The 16,275-nt window shown below is 35.5% G+C and overlaps 1 protein-coding gene across 2 annotated transcripts; it reads left to right on the top strand.

Moving 5' to 3' along the window:
• Window positions 1-70: 70 nt before the first annotated feature.
• morc3a (MORC family CW-type zinc finger 3a) lies at window positions 71-15,920 on the top strand. Of its 2 annotated transcripts, XM_067443964.1 has the most exons (19): window positions 71-157; window positions 2,565-2,637; window positions 3,034-3,166; window positions 3,757-3,980; window positions 4,235-4,391; window positions 4,568-4,715; window positions 7,385-7,516; window positions 8,576-8,695; window positions 8,834-8,931; window positions 9,169-9,189; window positions 9,337-9,435; window positions 9,535-9,663; window positions 12,782-12,856; window positions 13,102-13,144; window positions 13,266-13,344; window positions 13,420-13,474; window positions 13,560-14,691; window positions 14,950-15,185; window positions 15,346-15,920. In XM_067443964.1, exons 1-19 carry the CDS (start codon window positions 119-121, stop codon window positions 15,482-15,484), a joined length of 3,132 nt encoding a protein of 1,043 aa, XP_067300065.1. In that variant the 5' UTR covers window positions 71-118; the 3' UTR covers window positions 15,485-15,920. The 2 variants fall into 2 exon arrangements, with proteins under 2 accessions (XP_067300065.1, XP_067300066.1); XM_067443965.1 differs by lacking the exon at window positions 9,169-9,189.
• The last annotated feature ends 355 nt before the right edge of the window (window positions 15,921-16,275 follow it).

Here is a 16,275-nt window from a genome sequence, read left to right as displayed (position 1 = left end):
TAAATGAATTCAAAGTGTTTGAGCTCTTATTTTGAAAATCATTCCCTGTCAGCCTCCCGGAAGTTAGGATTCACACCTCTGGAAGTTTTGTTTCGTCGCGGGCTTGTTCATATCAAGGATGGCCGTGCAAACGGAGAGAGGGATCCCGCTCTGCGCGGTATGAATGTTTAATACATGTATTATTACAGCTTGACGTGTGTAATTAATGCATGGTAATAGAAACCATGCTAATAGACCATATTAAAAAGTGTATAGGTTATAACGTAATTTCTCGCACTGTTAGCATTGTCATTAGCAGGTTGACGAATTGTCATCTACTACGATCTTTATGTTTGCTATTAACAATGAACAACAAATATTTGCTAAGTGTGTGGAAAATTGTGTGCTCGTGCAATGTGATCATTCATTTGTTTTGACGTGACGTATGTCTTCGTCGTCCTATCGGAAAGGCTCCAAAATCAGATTTTGCTTTCAGTTTCGTTTCTCTGTCAACTGGATGTGGATAATCGAGACTCAATCCAGTTGTTTATTCGTTTAATCTTAAAAAGACGCGACGCTTGCGCTTGTTTTTAAACTTTGTGCCCTGGTAGCCTATCACAATGTGTATATCAGCCCCCGCAGTGTGACAAGTAGCTCACCCTTAAACATGGCTGAGAAACAGCGGCTCTTTGACATTGATACTCCAGATTCTATTTGGTTAAATTAAAGCCAAAATTTGTAACGATAATTTCCCCTCAAGCTCCATAAACACTGGAGCTGTGCAACGTTAGAATAGCCTTAGGGCAGTGCTCCGAAATATGGCGCAGCCGCTTCAAGTGACCCGAGTGCAAGTCCTTTGGCTGTCCTTTTCCTGTCTGTTGCTTACTGTCTCATTTACACTATTTTATCTAATAAAGAGATGGCATATAACTTACAGATACTATCAAGCTCCATACACACCTTCAATGATTGGTGACCTTCAATAATAAGTAGACATTATTTTGTAGAATGTATCACTTAATAATAACAGTAAGCTCATGGTAGGCCTCTCATAAAATACATAAATCAACAGTTAAAATAAATAAATAGTCTTAGTGTAAAAAAAAAAAAATATTTCTGAGTGCTGTTGTGTATTTGTGTGTTTTTTAAATAACTTTGAATAAGGCTCATCCAAATAATATATCAATTATAAAATTGTTCAGGATTTTTTTTTATTGATTAAAGGAACTGTATGTAAGAAATGTATTTCAATTAATCATAAAATGGCCCTGATATGCCACTAGACATTAAGAAATCATGTTAATTTCGAATACTTATCACTGACAACAGTATCGACCAATCACAAAGTCAGTAGGGTTCTCTTTTTGTGAAGAAAAATGTGATACTTTTGAGTCTTTAGCAGAAAAGTATGCAAGCTTTGGGACATACTACATCTTTTACGGACAGCTCTGTCGCTTGCATCCTGTCACTGTTTGAACTGCCCTGTCAATCATTGGCACAGTTAAACTCTTCCACATTCGATTTCATTTGCTACCATATTGGAGAAAAATGTAGTGCCAGGTTGATCTGCCATTTGTGGGTCTTGACATGCAGAGTTCATGATGCTGTTGCAGATGAAATCTAATGTGGATAGTATTAAATAAATACAAATTTCGTCATGTGTGTGCATCAAACCTCTTTGTAGGTTTAAAAAAAAAAAGTTTGTAGTTCTAATCGAATCATCGTCCAACTCGAAACTCGGTTGTGGGCAATATTATCCATTAGACTCAGTGTGCATCGATCTGCACTTCGAATTCTAAGCCGAAATAGTAGACCATCCAGGTATCTTTGGAATACTAATTTCAACATACAACGATTTGGGACATACTAAATCAATTTGGTAGGGGTGGAAATCACAGGATAACTCACGATACGATACAATAACGATACCACCGATTCTGTGACAGATGATATATTGCAAGAAAATCCATCCACGATATATATCACAATATCATTTTGTTATTATCATCATGTATTTCATTTATTAACAGTTCTATTTTATTAAGAGTTCTATTTTTTAAAATAGCAACAATGTTTAATATGTACATATACAGCTATTAAACAGCCAAAGGCTTGAAAATGCTTATTTGCTAGTAGGCATGTGCCGATATCAATTTTTCATGTTGCGATTAATTGCTGAAGTTTTATCACGATATTGAAATAAGTTGCAAAAAAATTGTTTGCCATAGCATAACAGCTTTAAGAACTATTTTTGTAATAACAAAAATAACTGAATGTTTAAATACAATAATGCACCAAAAATATATACAGCTCTGGAAAAAAAATTAAGAGACCACTAAGTGTTCTCTTGATTTTTTCAGAGCTGTAAAAGTACAATTTTCAAACAGATTAAAGTGCAAAATAATTAGGCTATAAAGAACAACAGGTAGGCTTACAAATTACAATAAGGTCTCATTATTTAATGCATTAACTAAGATTGAGCAATAGCTTTATTAAAATATCTATATTTATAATTGATAACATTGGGTTTTACGGTGTCACTTATAAAGTTTCCTGTGTCACATGTGTCTTTGACCCTTTTATAGCTTAATCCAAAGTTCCTTCACACCAACTCCACCAGCCACACCTGGCCCTTCAGTGCCATTGCAGAGCTGATAGGTGAGCGGACACTTCTGATATCACTCATTGTATTTAAACTGAGGTGTGTTCCCTCAAGTGTTAGATTGCTATGTATTTGTAACCTAGTTTCACATCTAAAACATATGCCTTGCCTTCCTATATCACCAGTGAATTATACTATTCTGTATATACATTAAGCCAATTGTTTTATTGAATTTCATGTATTGCTCATTAACAGCTAGCCATGCAGTTCTTTACTGTGTTTAACTCCTGCCAGGTTTAAGTAAGGAATTAAAAGACTTTGTAAGATTCGTTTTCAGGGCTACCTCAGTAGAGAGCTACTCAGATACTAGGATAAATATGTGTAATTATTTGATCATGATAAATATGTGTAATTATTTGATCATATTTTAAATATATATTTTTCTACTTTAGACAATGCTTATGACCCAGATGTGAGTGCCAAACAGTTTTGGATTGATAAAACAGCAATCAGAGGTCATGACTGCCTAATTTTCATGGATAATGGAGCAGGAATTGATTACGATAAGATGCACAAAATGCTCAGGTGGGTGAGAACATAAACCAATATGTTGACTAGCACACATTTGGGTTTCATGATCCTAACAGTGATTCTCTGAATGATCCTTAATATATTATTCTGATGTGCTGATTTGATACAAGACTCTTTACTTATTATCATGGTTGAAAATGGTTGTTAATGAAGTTTGGGAACTGCAAAACTGTGTTTTATCAGCATTCTTTGATTAACAGAAAGTTTGAAGGACAGCATTTATTATAAAATATAACTTTTTTGTAACGTGTCTTTGTATATATTTACACTACCAAATATACAGTAAAACAATAATATTTATATTTTAAAAAGTACATTATTCCCGTGATGGCAAAACTGAAATGCCAGCAGTGGTCTGCAGTGTCAAACGATCCTTTAGAAATTATTCTAATATGCTGATGTGAAAACTGTGATACATTTTTTGTAATATTAAATGTGACTATACTGTTACTTTTGATTAATTTAATGCATCCTTACTTAATACAAATATATATATATTTTTTAATCTTACTGACTCAACAGTTAAAAAGTCAAGTAAATATTTTTTTATTATATATAACGTGTTGTCTTACTCTCCCTCTCAGTTTTGGCTTCAGTGATAAGGAGACTATAAATGGCCATGTTCCTGTGGGCCTCTACGGCAATGGATTTAAGTCTGGCTCCATGCGCTTGGGAAAGGACGCCATTGTGTTTTCCAAGAACGGAAAGTCCATGTGTGTGGGTATGCTGTCCCAGACTTACCTTCAGGAGATACATGCAGAGAATGTCATTGTACCCATCGTCTCGTTCAAACGCATTGGACAGTCATATATCCTTACCTTTCAAATAAAGACAGGAGGAGACTTAAATGACTACAAATTATATAATAGAATATTCAGCATGATATAAAAAGAAGAAACAGTATTAGAGAGATTATATTAGACATAAGAGGAATCCAGTGCCTATATGTTAATTTGCATTTGAACAGTTTCACCATTTGTTGCAAAAGGAGTTTTTAAGTAAGAGTTTTTGCATATGTTATCTATACTGTATGATGTCTTTATCCTTGACCTTTCCTCTCACTCCGACCTGAGACACAACACACAGCAAGTCTCCAAGATATCCTACGCTTTTCTCTGTTCCAGACAGAGGAAGAACTGCTCTTTGAACTCAATGCCATCAATGCACACTATACCACTGAGTCCACAGGAACGCGAATCATCATCTGGAATCTCCGCAAGTGAGTATGCTGGGAGAGAGTGAGGCAGAGAATAAGAAACATTCGAACTAATGAACATATCTGCTAATAATGTAGTTTAGATAAGAGTTTTTCTCAAAATCTGATTGTAATTTTGCCAACACCATACTATTCAAAGCACAGGAATGCATAGTTGAGAATGTTTTTTTCTGCTATAGAACATCCTCAGACAAATCTGAGTTTGACTTTGAAACAGACCGCTATGACATCCAGATTCCATTTGAAGTATATGAGAGTGAAAGGGAGAAATACAAGCAACCCTGCCGCCTACTACAGTCAAGCCCAGAGAGCGACTTCTCCCTGCGGGTGAGTACTTCACCCTCCAACTGTATGTTGAGTAGGTCTAACAGATTGCAGTCTACATGCTGTATTATCAGTGTGTCTGTGATGATAGACACCATTTCATTATGTATTACAGTTTGAACTAGCTGTAGCTCGTCTGTAAGGGCAGGTAGGGCAGAACCCAGTCAGAGTTATATTAAATAATATCCTCGTTCTTCCCAGCTTTGTAATAACATTTAATAGTGCCTGAGTTTTTGAAGCTCCAAAAAGTGCATCCATCCATCCCAAGTAATCCCTACGACGGTTAATAAATGCCTTCTGAAGCGAAGCAATGGGGTTTTGTTTAAATATCCATATTTATAACGTTATAAACTATAATCACGGGCTACCGGCAATGGACGTACATGCATTCATGAGATAATCAAGTTCCGGCGGAAATATGACATCTGACCCGACGTATGACTTAACTGAGACACCTCTCGCAAAAACCATGGGACTCTGCAGGGGTGTAATGATACACTCGTGTCACAATTCAATATATATCACGATACTGAACTCACAATACGATATGTATCCTGATATTTTAAGCCAACATAGGAAGAGTATATAAGTTTTTGTAATTATTTTTTTTACCTATTTTTATTAAAATAATATTATTATTTGTGTATTATTGTCATCAGGACCCATAAATATTCCCCTATTGTATCATTATACGTTATGTTCAACATTATATAAAGTCGTTTAATGTAATAACGTCACTGAAACTTTTGTAAATTTTCGTGTTTTCCCCTCACGCATTACTCCCGCTTTCAATGCAGGCAGCATTCTCTCCCGGTGCTCATAGCGTACTGCCTCTCTGTTACATGGAAACAAAGGAAAACTAGTGCGAGGACTCAAGTGCAGGAGAATTATAATTTATTATAAAATAAAACATAAACACAAAACAAAACCCACGATGGGGCAAACCACATAATCAAAATAACAAATAGAACTCAAAAGCATACCAGCTAGGAATCACAGGGAAACAGGAGACATAGACAAGACAACAATCCAACAAAGACTGACAAACACAAGGAGCTTATAAAGGGAAGAGGGAACGGGGGAGAAATCAAACACTAATCAGATAACAAGGGGGAGGGATCAGACAATGACAGGAGCACTTGCTCAACATAACAAAAGCCACAGTGCACACAAGAAGGACAGGCATGTGACACTCCCGCTAAAAATGCGCTATACATAAGAATAAACCATCTAAAATAATTTGAATGATCATAGGCCTTCTACTAAAACGAAATATGATCTGGTGATTTAAATAATGTTTGCGCTTTGACATCGAGAAGTGCCATTTCGGAAGCGCGTGCGTCAGAGATATGATCAATGCAATTTGTCACAGTTCTAAAAGCATTCGCAAATGTAAATGTTTAGCTCCTCCAAGAATTTTAATTCTGCATTTACTCACTCTCATGTTGTCTTCGCACGTCACGCAATCATTTGAACGTCCATGTTTACTACAGTATGTGCTTCGTTGTAAATTTTATCATTATAAGCCATCGTTCATGTCTCTTTAGAAGATTTGGATTTGGATTAGACACTCGATTAGTTATTTCTACGATGCCTTAATGACATTTTTTGGGATCTTTTAAGTTTGGGAGGAATAATGGACTTTAAATGGAGGGACAGAAATCCCTCAGGTTTCATAAAGAATATCTTCATTTGTGTTTGGAAGTTAAACGAAAAATGTCATGATGGTGAGTACATGATAACATATGAGTTTACATTTGTGGTACTTTTGTAAATTTGTGTTTGGTTAAAATATACCTTATAAATAGGCCTACTACAGGAAGTTGAATCTTGGATAAAACAACTATATCGCAAATCATCGTTTCCATCAACAATACATATCGTCACATTTTTATATCGCGATTTATCGTTTAAGGATATATTGTTACACCCCTGCTCTGCACACAGCCTGTCATATGTGCTCTGCTTGTGTGGATGCAGTCAGGTTTGACCACAAAAGATGAGATGCACTACCTGTTTTTACACTTGAAGCGGTATTTTGCCTAAAATTTTAATGTTATTTTAAGGTGAGGAAGAAATAAATGAATGACAAAATCAGCATTGTGTTAACATAGCCCTCTGTCAAACCTCATGGACCCCCAGGGGTACACATATACCAGTTTAGGAACTACTGTTCTAAGGAGGAGATAAATACTTATATAAGGCAATTCTAGATAACATAGCGTAGATAGATAGCATTCTATGCGTGTGTCATGTGTACTTTAAGGGTAAGTTCACCCAAAAATTAAAACTGTCAATAATTACTCACCCTCATGTCTGTCCCAACCCGTAAAACCTTTGCTCATCTTCAGAACACAAATTCAGATATTTTTAAAGAAATCCAAGAGCCCTCTGACTCCTCCATAGACAGAAATTGTATTTTATTTTTTTATCTTACGGGTTGGGAACAACATGACGGTGAGCAATTAATGACAGAATTTAAATTTTTGAGTGAACTAACCCTTTAAAGTCTGTCAGTCAACATTAGAGCTTACACTTGACCACTTACGAAATGTTATTCATAAACTAGTGCTAAGACCCAGAATCTGCCCTAGTTAAATTTACAGTCAGAAGCTGCTACTGGTTTAAACATAACAATAATATGTGTCTGTATGCATATTTTCTTTTTTTAGGCATATTGTAGCATCCTATACTTGAAGCCCAAAATGCAGATTATCATTCGTGGACAGAAAGTGAAAACCCAGCTGATCACGAAAAGCCTGGCGCACATTGTCAAGGATAAATACAAACCCAACTTTCTAAATGTATCCACTCATTCACAAAGGCAATTCTTTGTTACCTAAAGAAGTCCTGATAACTATTGGGAAATTAGTTTCCCAAGATGCAACCTTTTAATAAGAGACAAAATATTGTTATTTGAACATGAAAGAAACTTGACATAAACCAAGTTTTTAATTTAATTTTTGGATTTATTTAATTGTACAAAATATAATTGAAAACAAAAAAACACCTCATGGCACAGTCAGAGCATTAAAGGTTTCGTTCACCCAAAAATGAAATTTATGTCATTAATGACTCCCCTAATGTCGTTCCACACCCGTAAGATCTCCTGTTATCTTCGGAACACAGTTTAAGATATTTTATATTTAGTCCGAGAGGGTATCCAAGTGTAGGCACACTATACTGTCCATGTCCAGAAAGGTCATAAAAACATCATCAAATTAGTCCATATGTGACATCAGTTAGTTAGTTAGAATCTCTAGAAGCATTGAAAATACATTTTGGTCCAAAAACTACGACTTTATTCAGCATTGTCTTCTCTTCTGCTTTTTTTTCAAACCTCAAATAAAGATTCAAACGGTCATGAATCAGCGGATTGATTCATTATTTGGATCGTGTGTCAAACTGCTGAAATCACGTGACATTGGCCATCCGAAACATGAATCAATACGCTGATTCATGACCGTTTGAATCTTTCTTTGAGGATTGAAAACAAACGCGGAAGAGAAGACGATGCTGAATAAAGTCATAATTTTTGTTATTTTTGGACCAAAATGTATTTCCGATGCTTCAAGACATTCTAATTAACTAACTGATGTCACATTTGGACTACTTTGATGATGTTTTTATTCCCTTTCTGGACAAGGACAGTATAGTGTGCCTACACTTGGATACGCTCTCTGACTAAATATAAAATATCTTAAACTGTTTTCCGAAGGTGAACAGAGGTCTTACGGATGTGGAACGACATTAGGGTGAGTCATTAATGACATAAATTTCATTTTTGGGTGAACTGACCCTTTAAATTAATGTCTCTTATTTGGAATACTATCGATACCTTTCCTTAAGTCTTTTCTTCTCAGAAAGAAAGCATCCCCATCACATTTGGATACAACACTAAGAGCAAAGAACATTACGGAGTCATGATGTACCATAAAAACCGGCTCATCAAATCCTATGAACGTGTTGGATGCCAAAACAGGGTAAATATTAATAATATACATTTTTGTGTGTTTTTTTCTCACCTAAATACCAACTCCTTTAGAGTGAAAAAATAATGTGTCGTAGTATATTACTACTTTGAGTGTCCAAATGCATTTTCAATCTTGGTTTTGCATTAGGCAAATGAAAAAGGAGTAGGGGTCATTGCAGTGATTGAGTGCAACTTCCTCAAGCCAACACACAACAAGCAGGACTTTGACTACACAGAAGAGTACAGGTGAGTGTGATTACGGTCACAGTGACTGTAATACAAGTTTAGAAATTTTGTTTTCTGTTACTGTCTCCCATTTACTGTCTCCCATTTCTACTGCATACTGTATATAGTCAAATACATTAAATATATGCAAATTTTCACTGCACAACAATTACTTGGATTTTAAATGTTATGACTAATTATGATTATCTTATTTTGAGAGCTCATTTGCTATTCAACGTTTGATTTTTGATGAGGCAGGCAGGGTTACAAACAATTCAGGTAATAACAAGAATTGTCCGAACCCTGTTTTATTACTGAAACATTTTTGTCCATTTTTATTAATAAGTTTGTGGGAGCAAATTTTGTTTTCTACTACAGGAAATAAATAATATTGCAATCTAAACTGTTTATTGTCTGTCCACGCAGGAGAACAATGAACATTTTGGGTGTGAAACTGGAAGATTACTGGAAAGCAATCCGCCATAAGAAGGGATTGAACAGCACAGTGCTTATGGAAGATATCCCGTCAGTATACGCTAACACACTAAAAAAACATGTTGTTCTTTTGGCCATTTAATTCACAGTGTTTCCATATATAAACTTTGTTCCTTGTTTAACATACAGGAAACGTCCTGATCAGAGCTGGGTTCAGTGTGATGATTGTCTGAAGTGGAGGAAACTTCCAGATGGCATCGACATGAATAAGCTGCCTGAAAAATGGTTCTGTCGATTGAATCCAGACCCCCAGTTCAGGTTTGTTCAGGGTTGCTGTTACATTTTTTAATTCAAATTTAAGACCCTTTTAATACCTGAAATAATAAAAATTCATACTGTACATTAGGGGTGTGCAATATTGACCAACAAAATGATATCTTGATATTTTTAAAGTTTTGTTGATAATAATTAGATATTATATTTTGCTGAGAAATATAAAGATATTATATTTTTGCTGGTTTAGGCCTATTGTGGACAGCTGATCACAGTGGTGGTCAGATCACAGAAGTGACAGAAATTACATTTTTTATTAAGAGGCAATATTTTCCATCTTTAATTGATTTCCAGGGGCATTTTTACCTATATAGGGCATTTCTTTTCTAAACATACTAGATATATGTACCACCTTTTATGTCAAATTCTTAGATTCAAATTAATTCAATTCAATTAGAATAATTACACAGTATAGGGCTGTTTCCAATCAAATAAAAATGTATCACCAAAATACTTTGCAGTGCAGAGTAGAATCTGCATCAGAAATGGCATTAATATATTACACTGCATAAATAATGCTATGAGATTGTTTTAAATTTTTGATTAAAAGGTACTTTGAATATGAAACTAAAACCGCCAGTAGATTGCGACATGTCACTGTCTTAATTCATTCAGGAACGAAGCAAGTGACCATCTGTTTTTAATGGGTCATTGAATCATTAATTAAACTGATTCATTCAAAACATGGAGTTCAGTCAGTAAAAATCATCACTGTCTGTTGCATAGAGTTTTCAAAAAAGAAGGAAAAAACAACATTATTGACAAAACTGTGTCTAAAAATGTAACTCACAATGTTAACTTGTTGTTTATTTAACTGTTGTATAAAATAAATATCACATTTGCTATCGTGCTGATATTTTTGGAAAATGGCACTCTTGCTTGTGTGATGTTGTAATATAACTTCATATGATAAATAAGACAAAAATTCATCTGGGCAAAAATTCCTGTGTATCTCAAACTTTGGGAGCATATAACTGTATACATAACGCAGTGAAAGTGTGAGTGACAATCTTGATGTCAGCTCACATATTGTCAAAACAGTAATCACAATATCATCATAGACAATATATATCGCACACCCCTACACACAAAGAATGAACTTACAATTGAACTGACATTTACCCATTTTCTTCTCCTTCTTTGTTCCTTTCACGTGCAGGAGACTGTACGTAATACACTGTCTTAAATTCAAATTGTCACATGAACAATGAAATCCACAAAGAAAGAATAATAAAAAATAATGTGTGCTCTAATTAGATAGACATAATCTAAATCATTTACCAAATGAAAACTAAGTCACGTTTAAATTTAAGACCTCTCATAAGTAAGCAATAAGACTTTTTATGACCTTACATTTTTTTTAATCTAATTTTAGACTTTTTAAAGATCCAGGTGAACCTTGTTTGTTTTATCTGACTGTTCATTGTTTAGCTTTTAATATGTTTAATAAAAACTCAAGCAGTACTCAAACAAAAAGGTGTATATCTGAAAACCTTTAAAGGGGTCATTCATTAAGAAATCAAATTTTTACATATAAGAGGTCCTTGTACTCTAAAAATATTGTGTGTGTTTCAGAACTCAAAACTTCCCAGTTTGTCAAAAACAGCCTTTATTGAAACCAAGTTTCCAAAACGACTCGTTTCAGATTGTCATATTTCTTATAACGTAAAAAAATACAGCCTCTGCAGAAGAAGATCAATCCCTACTTCTACATCATTGCCTCTTTAGCCCAGCCGACCGATTCATGAATGTCATGAAGCAGTAAATACGAGCAAACACAGGTTTACTCAAGCAACAAAATCATAGAGATGCCACCGAAGATTACAAGAAGTTTTGCAGTGCCAAGTTGTGGGAATACACAGTCTTTGCATTGCCTTCCTTGTGATCTTAACATCAATAAAACATGGATAAAGTTCCAGATCGCATCAGTAAGACAGTTTGTTTGCTTAATTTTATTGCGGATTAATTTTTAAACAAGACAGTTCGAAACAAGCTTTTCAGAGAGACTAAAAATAAAAGATGATGCAGTTTCAACTACATTGGATCCAACAGTAATGTCGCAACACACAAGTGTGAGTAACAGTGTTTTTACTATGTGTTATTATTTCTTTGTCTGATACAGATCGTTTTATATATAGTCACTTTACTTTCATTTTAGCGAAAATGATGAACACTAAATAAGTGTGACAAATGATGGCACATAAATTCGTAATTTGTTAACACAAAACAAAGCAAGTTTAGTTTGTGGAGTTTCTGATTTGGGATCAGACTCAAACAGGTATGGTGAATATCAGAAGTTTTTTAAATATTTCCACACGTCACTGGGACTTTGAAAATTATTTTAATATGCAAATCTGTTACACAATTATAGCAGTGGGCGTTTACTTTAAAGTCTTGAATGCAGCATGCCTATCAAAACGTGTTTCCTAACATTGTAAGTGGACCTCAAAGAACATAACTTATTAAAATGCAGTTTATGACCCCTTTAACAACAGGGTCATAGGCTCTGTAAAAGAAAAACAACAATCTGACCGCAGCCAGCGTGTTAGCCAAATAGAAATGTTGTTTAGTTAGTAATGAACGTAAAACACTTATCAAGGCTGAATTCAGAAATGTTAGGGTTTCGTTATGGCGCATACACACTTTGAAGGATAGGAATGCAAACGTTCCAGGGCGTTTTGTGTGTACTATGGAAAGAAGAAGTGGGTGAAATTGAACGGATTGAAGAATGAAATTACTTTTGGCATTTGTGTGTGTGTGTGTGTGTGTGTGTGTGTGTGTGTGTGTGTGTGTGTGTGTGTGTGTGTGTGTGTGTGTGTGTGTGTGTGTGTGTGTGTGTGTGTGTGTGTGTGTGTGTGTGTGTGTGTGTGTGTGTGTGTGTGTGTGTGTGCGTGCTTTTTGGGGGGGCATCCTTGAACAGATAATGTGTGAACTGTGAAAACACAAAAAAGATTTCCAGTGCATTATAGCAATCTATAATTTGTAGAAACTTTAGAGTAGATTAGATATTAGTAACATTTCTCAACAAATGTAATTGTTTCTGAGTTTGTATGCAAATCTCTAAACATGTCTTGGCTCAAACAGTTGTTCGTTCTATATTCAGGCGATGTGAAGAACCAGAAGAAGCTGAAGATTCTGACAATGAAAATTCATCCTGCCTGAGAATATACAAACAACAGTGAGTGAATTGTTACATTTGTTACAGCTATTCATTTATTTTGTTATCTAAAAATGAATAAATAGACACATTGATCTATGCAAGATAGTTAAAGGCACAATATGTAAGATTTTTGGACACAAAAATCAAGAAAAACTACATATTGTGCCTTTACGCCAGTGATTTATTAAAAAGAAATGGATCTGAAATACCAGATTTACAGAGCTGATATAATCTGCACTTAATTTTCTGTCATGTTGACACAGTGAGAAAAACCTCAAAAAACAGCAAGAACAGAAAAGAATGCAGGTAATGGCTGATGAGTTTGTGGTTTTGATTTATTTCCTCTTTTTTGTCATTGAATTGGTATATTCTCAATTTCAATTATCAAAACATATTTAAGTCTCACTCTCTCTTTTTGTTTCCAAAGGCCCCTTCTACACCCAGATCATCCACATTCTCTTTGACGACACAGAGCCCATTAAAATCAACACCTGTCTCACAATCTGGTGAGGCCAAGTTTTGTGCATATTTGTTTTTGATACAACATTTGAATTATTTATATTAATAATATTTTTCTATAGCCCTGCACAACATGCCAGTGATTTCAAATGTCATATCCCTCTCCACTCCTAAAAGGTACATCTTTCTCTTGTTTTTTTATTGTTGTATTGTTGTTAATTTTCCTCTTAATTTCTTTTAATTTCAAACCTGTCTTCTAAAGGAAAAGAAGTCTAGGACTAACCCAGAGCCAAGATGCAAAAAGGTCAAGAACATTGCATGATTACTCATCAGATAGTCCATCAACGTCCACAGCTACATCTAATTTCATATCCTCACCATTGGGGATCGCAGATAATAATGACAATAGAGATGATGAAAATGATGACGATGAAACAAGCAGTGATAGTGGTGATGACGTTGTTATTGTCGAGACCAACAGCACGCCAAGACCCAAACCCTTGACCTTTGACCTCACCAAGGTAAAGACAGAAGAAAATACCAGCAAAGATGCACCAGGATTACATATGGAGTGCAGTGATCATGCTTCCATAGAAGCTGAAGCTACTAGAAAGGCTACAGTAGAGACATCAACTTTAAATGTCCAAACCAGCATAACAACCCAAACAGAACATTTGATTGTAAAGACAGAGGACCAGGAGATCAAGAGGGAGGAGATTGAGAATGATGCTAGAAGAATGGAACCAAGCGCTGACCCCGTGGAGGTTGAGAGATGTAGTAGTGCAGAAATTTCCAGACTCAATTGTACAAAGCTAGAAGGCACGATTAAGGAGAATAGAATCAGTTTTGAACAACATCCAAAGTCAGATGTAGAACACCCGGAAGGTATGACACCAACAACTTCTAAGACCTCACTTTTCTCTGGCATAGAAATAGACCTCATGCCAACCCATGAAGCACAGAAGCAACAGGATAACCTGCTAAATCTCCTGGAGGCCACAGCCCAGGAAAGAGATGAACTAAGAGAGCAGGTTCGAGAGAAAGATATCGAACTCCTCAAACTCAATAAGGACTACAGCCATCAGAGCATCCAGACAGATCCAACAGAGGAACAGCACTATAAGACCCTCCACTTACAGGCCACCCAGCACATCAAAAAGCTTACAGAAGAGAAGGATGAGCTAAAAAAGAAAGAGGAGATGTTGTTGCAATTCAAAGCTGAGAAAGAGGCACAGGATGAGCTGCGTTGTGGCCAGTTGAAAGCTGAGGGGGAGGGACACTCATCAACAACAAATGATTTTGAAAATGTAGATGATGAAATGGCTCTTCAAGTGGACTTTCTTCTAAGGGAGCTGGACAAGCGCAACACAGAATGCAATGAACTGAGAAGTAAGGTGAGCAAATGATATTTTTGACTCAAAGTGCTCGTATGTAATAACTTTTAACTGGTAAACTTGCCTGTGAAGGTCATGTATGCTTGTGAAGCTGGCTGAGCATGAAAGCATTGCTGTTGATGTGGAGATCCTAGCATCCTAGTCCACAAGGTCTTTACTGCAGGGGTGGCCATTATTTGATCGGTCAGGCTTAAACTGTTTTTCTTTTTCTTTCTCTTGCATATTTCAATACCCACAAACTCAACTGTGTACATAAAGATGGACAGCTTGGAGCAGGAGAAAACTCAGTTACAGAAGGAGGTAGAAGAGCTGAGGAAATGCAGAGAGGAGTGGAGTAGTGCAAAAGTCGAGGAAGATAATGTGAAAGACAGTACCATCAGTTCAAACCAAACATGTAGCGCAAGCACAGATGCAAACCTTGTGAATGGGATCAAAAAAGAAGGAGAGAGCAATGAAATATCTGCAGAGGGAAAGAACGCAGTTACACTGGCCAAGTAAGAGCATTTTTGGCTCATTTATGTTCAGTGTTAAGGCTCATCAGAAGTCACGCTTTATTGCATGCATATAAATCTGCCCTCTCTCTCTCTCTCTCTCTCTCTCTCTCTCTCTCTCTCTCTCTCTCTCTCTCTCTCTCTCTCTGTGTTCTGTCCTTAGGTTGAGGGAGCTGAGGTGCAGTGTCGCCCGTTTATTGGTCTCTTTTGTTCCTGCACTGGACCCTGACCAAGTGAACTATGACTGTGAGGTCATAGATGAGATTTTAAATCAGGTCATACAGGAGATTTCCCCCTCTTGAGACCACTTTTACTGTAAAGCCAATTGCCAAAGTGTTTGGTCTTGGTTAATGTTTTGTGCATAGAGGCAAATGGTTCAAATTCTATTGCACTTTGAAAATATTAAACTTAATATTAAAACGTTAAGATTTATTTATTGACAAGTTCTTCCTGATTAACACTTGCAGTTTTTTGTGGAAGTTTTACATTCTTTTTTAAACATTTATTATCAGAACAGAGTTAAGTTGTCAAGAATAACATTTGACCTTTTTGCCACTTAAGTTTATAAATGTTATGGCATTTTAAGTTAAGCTGTCTGTAATTTTTCTGATATGCAATTGTGTATATTTCTGATACATAACAGCTGTAGTAATTGCTACTCAAATTGTGTGCAAGCAATGCTGTGTATAAATTGTACATAGTTCCGTTTTTTGAAAAAAGGGTTAATTATAAAATAAATTTTGTATTTGTTTAACAATTAAAAGTTGTTCTTTCTGTCTTTCTTGTTCTTTTGAGCTATTATTTGTTGATACTTTTTTGTTAATATCGTTTGTTTTTTTCCATGACTACATATTGTTATCAAAAATTATAACAGAAGGATGTTAATTTTTAGTGTTGCAATGCCAAACATTATACACTCCGTTGCTATACAATATAGTTTTAGTACACTATAATAATAATACAAAATCCATACACTTTACATTGTAATAGTGAAAAATGCCCAAATACCGCCTATCATACTAAGGTGTAGTAACAAAGTGCATTTACTTGAGTACTATACTTAAGTACACTTTTGAGTATTATGTACATTACT

Source organism: Pseudorasbora parva, chromosome 5 (assembly GCF_024679245.1).
Source record: "Pseudorasbora parva isolate DD20220531a chromosome 5, ASM2467924v1, whole genome shotgun sequence".
Taxonomy (NCBI): Eukaryota; Metazoa; Chordata; class Actinopteri; order Cypriniformes; family Gobionidae; genus Pseudorasbora; species Pseudorasbora parva.
This window is presented reverse-complemented; position numbering and strand designations above follow the sequence as displayed.

What these genes read in the sequence shown, in the direction of transcription:
- morc3a (XM_067443964.1), top strand. Translation starts at nt 119, where the DNA reads ATGGCCGTGCAAACGGAGAGAGGGATCCCGCTCTGCGCG. An exon ending in ATCATCTGGAATCTCCGCAA is followed by an intron (nt 4,392 to 4,567) that starts GTGAGTATGCTG and finishes TTTCTGCTATAG; the next exon opens with AACATCCTCAGACAAATCTG. An exon ending in AATCCAGACCCCCAGTTCAG is followed by an intron (nt 9,664 to 12,781) that starts GTTTGTTCAGGG and finishes TTCTATATTCAG; the next exon opens with GCGATGTGAAGAACCAGAAG.